General features: G+C 40.8%; 1 protein-coding gene across 4 annotated transcripts; it reads left to right on the forward strand.

Annotated features, from left to right (window-relative positions):
* Nucleotides 1-2102: 2102 nt before the first annotated feature.
* On the forward strand, nt 2103-11808 carry hao2 (hydroxyacid oxidase 2 (long chain)). 4 transcript variants are annotated; one of them, XM_080902616.1, is made up of 9 exons: nt 2103-2206; nt 3934-3987; nt 6499-6651; nt 7851-8002; nt 9285-9568; nt 9959-10180; nt 10528-10686; nt 10821-10890; nt 11368-11808. In XM_080902616.1, the coding sequence occupies exons 2-9, from the start codon at nt 3941-3943 to the stop codon at nt 11421-11423; spliced, it is 1143 nt and encodes a 380-aa protein (XP_080758742.1). In that variant the 5' UTR covers nt 2103-2206; nt 3934-3940; the 3' UTR covers nt 11424-11808. The 4 variants fall into 4 exon arrangements, with proteins under 4 accessions (XP_080758742.1, XP_080758743.1, XP_080758744.1 ...); XM_080902617.1 differs by having other exon boundaries at nt 9962-10180; nt 11368-11804; XM_080902618.1 differs by lacking the exons at nt 2103-2206; nt 3934-3987 and adding an exon at nt 4846-4969.
* Nucleotides 11809-11848: the final 40 nt, after the last annotated feature.

An 11848-nucleotide genomic window follows, 5' to 3' on the forward strand; every position in this document is an offset into this window, starting at 1 on the left:
GTTTTGCTGCAGAGACAAATGAAGGGCTGCATGGATTTGCAGGCCTATTTGTGGACTCTGTTTTATTTAGTCTGATAATAAACCTGAGAGAGACAGAGGTGGAGGAACTCGGAGCCTCGCCAGGGCATGATAACACCTTAGCAATTCAACACACATGTGCCGCAGCATGCTGGGCCACAGCCTTGGGGCAGAGCCTCAGCCAGCATGTGGAAGAGGTTTTCCACTCAGCTGAACGTCCAGTACCTCCAATACGAAGGCCCTGGAGCCAGACCTAACTCTGTGGTATTAAGCATCGAAGCCAGCTGTGGATTAACACAATTTGCACCTCCTCTGTACAGCCACACCTCCCCGTGCAGGTCCTACTCATCAGATTTAGCCCTTGGGTTTACCTTCATGGTCTTTATGTTAAAGCTAAAATGAAATTTTAAGAAGAGAACATTTCAGGGACATGCCATACACAGAAAGACAGGCTTCTCTCAGGAAGCCAGGTCTTGTTACTGAAGATATTGTATTTACAAAGAGCAAATTCAATTCAAACGCTGAAGCGTAATTGGAGCGAGAGAATCTAATTTAGCATCGCTGCACCCCACTGCTGTTTTAAAATGCTTGAACAACTTTTTGAGGCATTTTGTTACATCCAGAATGAGCTGAGACACTGTGGCATTCATACCATTTTCTCTCATATCTTTCCATCAAGCCATCACTCACTGGTGGGGACCTAAACATAACAAGCTTATTATGTCAAAGGTTGGGACATCTGTGTTTTATATACAGAGATTCTTAAAACACCTGTCATAGTGTCCCCACTCCACTCAACAGTTTGACATTTCCAGGAAGAGTCTCTTATCTCACAATGCTTTTTTTTTCTTAAATTCGATGAGATTTGGATCAAATCTATTACTGTACACTCGTGTTTAATAATCCAACTAGCTATTACAAAGCTATTCTCCTTTCTTGTGCAATGAAGATTCAATATGGAAGGGTCATTCGTTTTACTTTGCTTAAGAGCTTTTCAGAGGCGCACACACACACACACACACACACACACACACACACAGTCACATAATTGTTGACTCTCACAAAATATTCAAAACACAAGAAGGAATGGTTTTCAAGAGGAGAAAATAAGCAAGAAAGGGGAAACTGGAGGAATAGAAGGAAAGAGGAAATGCTTTAAAGAGTGAAGCATAAAGAAAGGCAAAAGAAAAGGAAGGAGTGTTTATCGGGAGGAAAAACGAAAGGAAGGAGATATGAAGATAGGAAGGAGGGTTAAAGAGCACATGTGAGAGAGAAAAGTAGGAAAGTTGGGAGGGCATCAAGGAGGATGAAATAAGCTTCAAATAAAAATCAAAAATAATAAGGGAGGGATGTCTGAGAATAGTCGTGCCTTTGCTGAGGAGACAGGATGGCTACATGGCATAGACCATAGGTGTCAAACTCTGGCCCGCGGGCCAAATTAACAACGTTTTGTTGTTTAGTATTAAGCTTTGCTTGTTCCATATTCAGTTTTCCAGCAAAACTTATTTGAGTCCATAAGAAAAGATTCATTCTTATATCTGGAGGAAGATTTTTTTTCAATGAATATTAATGTTAGCCCGTGACTTTGTTCCAGTTTTGAATTTTGGCCCACTGTGTATTTGAGTTTGACACCCCTGGCATAGACAGTTAAGGGGATTTTCATGCAGCAGTGATTCTGGGGATTTTTCAAAGATAGAAGGAAGCTTTCATACAAGTATAAAGAGATTCTGTCTCATTGTACAACCAGTCATATTCTTCTGATGTGCCCACAGCCTCCCCGTGTTTCTGTGTTAATGAACTGTTAAACTTGAAAACTTGCTGAGACTTATTTGCCACAGTTTAAATAAAAAAACAAGAACAGGAGGTGTTTGTTGCTCCAAGTGTTCTAAGTATTTCTGCATGTCAAACACTAATCGATATTGTGAGTTTGGTATATTTATGAGTGATGGATCAATAGAATTGACCTGACCAAGCTTTTGGTGGTTTTTGGCACAAAGAAAGACCAGCAAAAAGAGTGCTGACAAGTGGCTTAGCTGTTGTTGACCCACTGTGGGCGGAGCCTCACACTGTGAGAGAGCTTGTGGTGGGGGAGGTAGGATTCGGGGGCTGCACTGCCCTTTGACACGACCTTGCCACATGAGAAGGGAACCAACACCTACTGTAGGCCTGCCAAAGAGCACAGGTTAAGGTAAGACACTGAATTATCCACTTCAGCAACTATCTACTTACACTGCCTTCCCGTTATTGGATTCATCTAAATGTAGGATCTCAGGATTTAGCCGCCAAATAAATTAAAAACAGCAAAGTGTCAGTTTCTGTTGACTTCTTGGTGAGCAGCATTACTTAAGCCAGTGTACCATACACCAACCTACTGTATAACAGTAGCTCATTAAACCTTCAAATTGCTTTGTATCTTACATTGAAAACCAAACACCAGGTATTCTAGAAATCTACTTGGACAATGTGCTCACAGCTGCCATTCAATGGAGCTAAATAACTGACACCTTTCACAGTCTACACAGGACAGAGGCTCACATTCATCACACACATTCAGCCACACTTAAAAAACTGAACCTAAAAATAAACATAATATCTCAGTCCTGCCGAGCTGTAAAATAAACAGTGCAGTAAAAGCAGGTTATTTTTGTGTTTTACACATTTTTAGTAAACATTTTTTTAAAAAAGGAGATAAGAAAAATCTAACTGAGCAAATTATCCCATTTGTATTCAAGTATTTTTATTAAAAGGTTTAAATAATACATAAAAACTGGGATATTAATACATTCACGTTTAACAGACCTCTGAGTGCAGGGTTGAACAAGGTTTATTCCGTGTTGTGCTGTAGTCTTAGATGTATAGTGTTCACGGATGACAGACATTAAATACAAGCTCTTTATCTGGTTTGCAGATGTTGACTGGAGCTTTAAGAAAGGACCTTCATTCAGTATTAGACTGCCCTCAAGTGTTCATAGCTGAAAGCTATTCTGAAAGGTTTTCTGTTCTAAAAGGTTTTTGTAGGTTACTATTAAATAATACTTAACACAGTGGATTAACTAAAAACAAATGCCGCCTTATCTCTGGATATGATTTAAATTCACAAACTTTGTCTTCACTTTGGTGAAAAATCTAAAACAACCAATTCTTTAAAAAATAGTAGGCACAGCTTTTATATCTCAAATGCTAGTAGACGTAAGTATAGCAGCATAGTTACTATATAGCAGACACAGCAATAATACTTTTTAATGCACCTTTTTTCTGACAGCGGATGTCAGAAAGTGTTATTTCCCAACAGACATTGGAAATAACAGTTAAATTAACTGTTTAGGTGAACTCCTTAACTAGTACACATCAATTGTTTTAATTGATATAAAAAGAAAAAGAAATGGTGTACAAAATAACAGAACTACTAACAGTATTAATTTCTGCAGTGTTGTTATTTTATATGTATGGATTTGAAGTGCTAGTAGTATTTAGTATTTAGTATTTATTTATTTATTGTCATTGTCAAGAACAATGAAATTGCGTTTGGGGCTTCCATACAACCCCAAAAAAAAAGAAGAAAATAATAAATACCCCTTAAAACCCAAGTGTACATATTTAACCCAGTACATGAGCAGAAGTCAGAAAAAGTATCAGTACTATTAGCTGTAATCGTAGCAGTATTATGTGTAGGAAAGAGCTGCAATGTCCGTTTGTCTGATGGTTGTAGTTGTAATACTTGTAATACTACTAAAATGTAGCAAATGTAGCAAAAGAAGCAGTATTAAAAGCACTGGCATAGTACGAGTGTTAGTGCTGTGGAACTAAAAGCAATGTGGGTCACATAATTGGCAGTAACGGTAGCAGTAGTAGTTGTAGTAACAGTATTGCCAATAATCATGTTGTGCTCACATTTTGGTTGTGGTCTGTTTACAGGTTATGAATGTGTCAGGAAAGAAGCTCTGCTAAGAGAATGAACAATTGTAATCGGTGAGTAATTGATACAAATTTAACATCCGTTTTATGCTTTCTGTCTCCCGATTCATTGACTGCACTGCCAGAAAGTTTTTGTCAAGTTAGCAGGGATTGTAAACACATTAGTTTTCTGCACAAGTCGGCCATCCAGCAAACAGCCTCTGGATTCCAGCTTTGTTCAAGCTTTGGATAGTTAAATGGTCTTAAATGTCATCAAAGCTTTCTTAGCAGTTTTACAACTCCATGGTGTTTTCATAAAACGTAACATAAGAAAACCGTTTTAACATTGATTAAATTTTTATGGTCACGTTAATAAGTTAATAAAGACAGAGCATGCAGGTTTTCTATATCTAAAATTTAGATACAGTGTTAATTACTGTCATGGATAAAAGAGCTAATGAGTTCATTTTCAAAACATTTTGTTGCTTTTCTTATAACAGTTTATCAGCTAGCTTGTCGTCCTGTTTCGTCAGACCTTTTTTTTCGTTGCTGTCACTTTAAACAGAGAAATTCTTTCTATTTTATACATTTATTAAGATAAAAACATATTTCGTAGCGTGAGTTGAGAATGACATTTGTTTATTTATTTACTTAATTAACTTTTACTTACACTTAAGTTCATTAGTAACGCATCTCCAGCTGGAACGAACCAAAAACAAATAGTGTGTGGGGGGGTTCTGTTTGTACAAGACAGACTTCAAGACAAATATAAACATACAGAGAAGTGTCTTTGGTTTTTAATTTGTACTTTAGACCCAATTAAAACAGTCAAACACACTTTAATTATTAAAAAAATATTTTAAAGTATCTAAAAATGTTTTTTACGGGAGCCTAAAATTCAATAGGCACGGCCAAAGATTTTGAGATGAGTCACAGGTTGGTTCGGGTTTAACGCTAAGAGCTAACAACGTCATTCAGCACTTCTTTCTCAACTGTCCCACCTGCTAACGTGCTTGTATCAGCACACCGAGAAAGGGGAAACGGGCACCTGTACCTGGTAGGCCCATGTTCATGTCACAATTACAGCTTAGTCTTCATATTGGCTAAATTTAAGCCTGTAGCGTGAAGACTCAAAGGGTCTATGCTGTGGTCATAAATGGACAGACGTGGTTATTAACAGATAGGCCGAGGCATTTAATCAATGCTCAATTGGTACTAAGGTGCCCAAAGTGTTCTAAGAAAATATTCCAAGATGAATCCATGTATTCACAGCTGCTCTTCTAGATATCTTAGTTGTAATGGGTAGTTATTTGAGTTAGAATTGTATTCCTGTCAGGACAAAAGATTCTGGTTATTCACCTCTGACCTCTGGTATCAACAAGGCATTTTCTTCCAGAGAACTGCTGCTTGCAGGATTTTTTTTAATTTTTTTTTAGCCCTGTAAAAATAAGAGATGGTGGTGCTGGAAAGTCCCAGTAGATCAGCAGTCTCTGAAATACTCACACCAACCCATGTAGCACTAACAAGCCTGCCATGTTTAAAATCACCTTTCTTCTCCATTCTGACGCTCAGGTTGAGCAGGTCATCTCATGTCTACATGTCTAAACGGGTTGCTGCTTTGTGATTGACTGATTAAAGACATTTTCATCAACAAGCAGATGGACAGGCGCACCTAAACTTTTTTTCAGCATAAGTATGTTGAGCATACCCTCATAATTTTATGCTGACTGTTAAGAACATGTAACAAAACAGGAGCTCCCACCTGACAAAAGCCCCTGTTGTATATATGTTAGCATGTAGGATCCTGGGTAAACAGTGAGTAAATATGTATGCCCATATGCTGTATGTTCCATCTGGACCACACGACACTGTCAGATGCCTCTCGTCCTCACTATAGTCGCAGTCATCATCAGCACATTTCCAGCTTGTGTAAACACAATAAGGCCAGGGGTCACCTGCTGGTCGCTTACACTGTCAGCGGCTCTCATAATGCCGCAATGAAAGTTTGATTTTGATTGAGACAAAAGCAAAGGTAGGAAAACAAGAACTTGGATGCAAAGTAGAGGAAAAAGGAAAACTAAACCAGTTTATGTTTCTTACTCAGATGTGCGGAACTTTAACTGGCGGGTCATCGATTGCACTGCATTCACTGATAGGAGGGGCATTTCAGTTTGAGCAGCGATGTCGCAATAGTTAGTGCTTCACAGAGGCTGTGTCCTTTTAGAGTAGGGGAATTTTGTTGTTGGAATATCAGTAGCTTGTGGTAAGTCTTGAAGCTGTAACTTTACACATGCAGAGTGACTGGGGCTGTTTATCTCGCATGCAATGCAGAAAATTCTGTTTAGCCGGTTGAGTGAACAGATAAGATTAAGCTGTGATGAAGTCAGCAGTGCTTGGCATTGACCAGCAGTAGAACACTAGAAATCTTTATTTTCAGTCAGTCACTGGCTATATAGCATGTTGAAATGCTTTCATTTAAAATGATATGCACAGATCTAAGAGTACACATATCAATGCTTGATTGTATTTTCTGCTGCTTTGTTGCCAAGATTACACTGAAATCTGAAAAATTCTGCTCCTACACAGAGAGGGAGTTTGTTGTGGAGAGATGCAGATGGTATGCCTGACAGACTTTGAGGAGTATGCTAAGGAGCATCTCTCAAAGGCCACCTGGGATTATTATGCAGCTGGAGCAGATGAATGCTGCACCAGGGACGACAATCTGCTGGCTTACAAAAGGTACAGTGAGCAAAATAAAGTTGATCCAGACATTCAAGGTTATTGCACAAGCATAATGCACGTGTTTCCATGGTGATTTTTTTTTTTACAATGTTTGTCAGACCGTCTATCTAAAGGCAGCACAAAGGAGAAACATTTTTTGACCTTCATTGTGACCACAGACATGCAGGCAGCACTGCAGTGGTGCAGCTTCAACACACTAAAGAAATAATCTCTACATTATGAATAGAATAGGAGCAAACACAACTGAAAAACATTTTCAGTACCGAGCCAAAGATCATGTGAGTGCATGGCCTGTTTCTGTGGACTTTGGATGGCTGTAACTGATTTCTGTAGTACAGTTTTTGTTGCTGTGATACCAAATAATCAGTAACAGGCTGTTTGGGTTTTACTCAGTGTTGACGCTGCACCGTTCCTCCAACTTCCTGTGGTGAACAGTTTGGAAAGTTGCACTACTGCTGGGATAAAGAATTTTGGGGAGGATGTTTTCTCCCGTGTCTCCTTCTGCATTCCTCTCAGCTTTTCTAATGTCTCCATGAAGACTGATAAAGTGCCTATTTTGTAAAGTCACAGTGTATGTTTTTGCCACGAGTCTGTTACCATTTTGCAGATAACTTTTGTCCCTTTGAGAAATGATCACATTGGATTGTTTCCTTAATATATCACCAGTAATAGCTTTGGGGAAAACAGAATCCCCAAGTCCTCTTCACATTCAGAGGAATATAACTTCATTAGGAAAGTGTCTGTGTAGGTTCTCAGTCATCCAGGTCGTAATAATCCAAGGAGCTTGGAAAGAAAAGCAGCTAAGCTAGACTCGTCACATGAGCCAAGGCGTAAAAAAGGGTTTGTGTCATTTTTCACTCCTTTCCTCATGTAATGAGGCACATGATCAGTAGTGGGTCAGCAGCCGTCTTAGGGACAACTCCCACTAGAGCTTTAAATACCTGGGACCGTCCACCATTTGGTCTTAGAACTGAAGAAGCTTCTCGGATGAGCGTTTAAACGTCTTCAGGAAACTTAAAGAAGTCCAGTTGCTTCCTTACTGATGTGTTATCATGACAGGGTTTTGACCCTGAGACACATTGTTTTTAAAGTGAAGCTTCTGCTGAATGAGTATACACAATACAGTAAAATATACAAAGATTTTCTCGTACCATGTGATCTTATTAGTTACATGTTCGACTGTGCTTCACGCTCAGGATCCGTCTGAGGCCTCGTATCCTGCGGGACGTGTCAGTGAGCGACACACGGACCACTGTGCAGGGGACAGAAATCAGCTTTCCTGTCGGTATCGCACCTACTGCCTTTCACTGCCTGGCCTGGCATGAAGGAGAGGTAGCCACAGCTCGGGGTAAGGACTTTTGTGTCAAGATTATGTGGGTCGGTGAATGGTTTTCATATCTATATGAATCAGTCTTTCTGTTTGTCTGTGTGCTTTTTTTACTCACTAGATTATTTTAAAGTAAAGCGTGAGCCTTGGGACAAGCCGTTTTTTGTCAGAGAATTTCATTGGCAGCTTAACTGTTTAAATGGATTGGATTTATATAGCGCTTTTCAAGGCACCCAAAGCGCTTTACAATGCCACTATTCATTCACTCTCACATTCATACACTGGTGGAGGCAAGCTACAGTTGTAGCCACAGCTGCCCTGGGGCAGACTGACAGAAGCGAGGCTGCCATATCGCACCATTGGCCCCTCTGGCCAACACCAGTAGGCGGTAGGGTAAAGTGTCTTGCCCAAGGACACAACGACCAGGACAGAGAGCCCGGGGATCGAACCGGCGACCTTCCGGTTACAGATACGCTTCCCAACCCCCTGAGCCACGGTCGCCCGTGTTTTTAAGGGTGTTTTTACACCTGTAGTTTGTTTCCTGTGGTCTGAATCAGTTTCAATTTGTAAATTTGTAGCTTTTTCCCATGGTTAGATTGTTACACAGAGAAAAATTGAAGTGAACTCCAAGCGAACTAAAAAGCATCATTATACACAAAGTGAGAACATTCACTGAGCTTATAGGCCAAATGTGTCTGGGGCAAGAGCAACAAAAGTGAATGCAAGAGAAAAAGTGCCATGTTATGGACTTTTGGAGACTGTGGAGAAATTACATTAATTTCACTGCTAGCTGGCATCTATGGTACCCTGATACATTCCAGCATGCAAAGCATACATGGCTAGTGAAAGGTGTTTAGCTCAAACTTGTAATGTACTTCTGGTAGTTGGATCAGAGTTGAACTTTGGTTGGCACTCGTTCACACCGTAAACTAATCACTCTGGAGTTCGTTTGGAGCCCGACTGAGACAAACTCCTCGAAAAGCTCTTGGTGTGGTTGTTGGAGTTGTTTTGGTCCACACCTGAGTATGATTACCGTGTTGACACCTGCACAAGGGAAACACACTAAGGGGGAAAATGAACCAGTGTTTGAATTAAACACACTAAACACTGAAAACACTCTAGGAGGCTTCAAGCCTAATATTTCATAACCCTAAGCCTTGAGATGTGTGTTATTGAGAATCTCACCCACATCTGCTGTGGACACCAAAAACACTTTTTACATGAGGCTGTAAGTATGCTTTTGCTGTAAAGTTGGACATTTAAATGCGGGAGTCATAGTAACACCCCAGCCTTCATCTCACAGCCACCGAGGCGCTCAACACCTGCTACATCACCAGCACATATTCCACATGTTCAGTGGAGGAGATCGTGGCGGCAGCACCCAACGGTTACCGCTGGTTCCAGCTGTATGTGTACCGAGACAGGAAGCTGTCGGAACAAATGGTGCACCGCGTAGAGGCGCTCGGGTACAAGGCATTGGTCCTCACTGTCGACGTCCCCTATACTGGAAAGCGCCGCAATGACATTCGCAACCAGTTCAAACTTCCACCACATCTCAAAGTAAAGAACTTTGATGGAGTATTTCAGGTAACAGCCAACAGTTTTCTCTATATTCATTGTGCTCCAAAACATGCAAGTACTTTTCTAAGAACACAAAATGAGCTAAGACAAAGACTACTCATATTCAACTGTGTTTTTGATGTTGATTTTATACCGTCATAAATGGCACAGATGCAATCGTTGCCCCTTGGCAGTAATTTCAATGCTAATTTCTAAGAATCTATTACCTTACAGTCTGGAGTACAGTATTTGTCCATCAGGAAGGTGGACTTCAACTTAAATGTACAAGATATGTTACTTAAATGCACCAGCAGTGTCAGAGTTGTCCCATTATTGCATTTTCAGTAAAAACAGCACATTTATAAACCAAAGTGAACACTTAAGAAGAGTTGTACAATCACAAACATGCACTGTAAGCAGGAGACAGCAGGCCCAGAGGAGTATGGGATACCAGCGAACACCCTGGACCCCTCAATCAGCTGGAAGGACGTCTACTGGCTACAGTCCATCACACGCCTACCTATCATTATCAAGGGTATCCTGACCAAGGAGGATGCTGAGCTGGCCGTGGAACATGGTGTTCAGGGCATCATCGTGTCAAACCACGGGGGGAGACAGCTGGACGGAGGCCCAGCCTCGGTACTCGCTGACCACATTCATTGCTACATTCTTTTATTCAAGATCATATTCATAAAATGTACGATAGATAACCAGTGAAAGTCTGGGATTATTAGTCTTTTTGTTTACCTCTTCACAAAACAGATTTTCAGTCTATTTCACAGCATTTTTCAAATTATGTTACCGCTTCACAGCAGTAAAATTTCATAGCAATAACCCGAGCTGCAGAAAGTACGGGGTTGCTATAATCTAATTTCAGCACGTTTTTTCTTTTTGTTTGTTCGCTCATTGACCTATAGTAGCTTACTCAGATACATATCTGAGTGTTCAATGGTGCAGTAAGGTTATCTCTGTCTCTGTTATAACAGATTGATGCGCTGCCAGAGATTGTGGACACTGTACAAGGCAGAATTGAGGTCTATGTTGACGGAGGAATCAGAACAGGAAGTGATGTACTGAAAGCGCTGGCCTTGGGAGCCAAGTGTGTTTTCATTGGCCGTCCAGCAGTGTGGGGCCTCGCATACAAGGTACGATTATGACAGCACATTGAGGTGTTTGTTTTCATTGATTGTAGTAATTATTTAGTTAACACCAAGTACGCATTTGAGATTACAGAATTCAATTTGCTTTTAATTTAAATATGCCCTGTGTGATCTTTTAGGGAGAAGAAGGAGTGAGGGACGTACTGCAAATCCTAAACGATGAGTTCCGTCTGTCTATGGCTCTATCAGGTGAGTCTGATGCAAACTTGAAGGACATGGCTGTAATCATGCTAATATATAAACAGGCTTTAGGGAACATTTCAGCATTATTTTTATTACTGTTTTATCGATCGTGGCTCAAGAGTGTGGAGTTCGCCTTGTAATTGGAAGGTTGCCGGTTCGAGCCCCGGCTCGGACAGTCTCGGTCGTTGCGTCCTTGGGCAAGACGCTTCACCTACCGCCTACTGGTGTTGGCCAGAAGGGCCGATGGCGCAATATGGCAGCCTCGCTTCTGTCAGTCTCCCCCAGGGCAGCTGTGGCTACAACTGTAGCTGCCTCCACCAGTGTGTGAATGTGTGTGTGAATGGGTGGATGACTGGGTGTGTAAAGCGCTTTGGGGTCCCTAGGGGGGACTAGTAGTCCCTAGGGGGGACTAGTAAAGGCGCTATACAAATACAGTCATCCACCCATACATTTACCATTTACCATATATGTTTATTGATCCAGGTTGCAGGAATGTAGCTGAAATCAACAGGAACCTCATTCAGTTTTCCAAGCTGTGACCGCCAGCAGAGGGCAGCACTGAGGACAATTATCCCACTAAACCAGACTGAGACTTAAACAAAGAGCCTGAGAATTCATTATAACAAAAAAATAAACAGAAACAAGTTTACCTCACGCAGTACATGAAAACAACCATCATCAGGAATAAATTGTGGGACTTTGATATATATTCATGCCAGACTACATGAGTGAGTGAGTGTTTTAGAAAGCTGGGAGTCAGTTCAAGGTTTATCAAGCTGTTTTAGATCGTGAAGGGAGGAAAGGATGGAGGCACTTGCCATGAAAGCTTTTTTTTTCTATTCTGCTGTAACGAATCAACATGAGTGCACTCTGTACACTGTGGTTTGAAATGCTGCCATTTCTTATGGCTGAATAAACTCTAGCATGTGGCAAATATCTGTTGCTCTTTCCTGGATTTATTAAT

The sequence above is a fragment of the Rhamphochromis sp. 'chilingali' genome (genome assembly GCF_963969265.1).
Source record: "Rhamphochromis sp. 'chilingali' genome assembly, chromosome: 14".
Lineage (NCBI taxonomy): Eukaryota > Metazoa > Chordata > Actinopteri > Cichliformes > Cichlidae > Rhamphochromis > Rhamphochromis sp. 'chilingali'.

Bases quoted from the DNA above. Each gene is read 5' to 3' on its own strand.
- hao2 (XM_080902616.1), top strand. From the start codon at position 3,941: ATGTGTCAGGAAAGAAGCTCTGCTAAGAGAATGAACAATTGTAATCG. The intron at 3,988-6,498 runs GTGAGTAATTGA...GCTCCTACACAG, and splicing joins AGAATGAACAATTGTAATCG to AGAGGGAGTTTGTTGTGGAG. The intron at 10,891-11,367 runs GTGAGTCTGATG...TTATTGATCCAG, and splicing joins TCTGTCTATGGCTCTATCAG to GTTGCAGGAATGTAGCTGAA.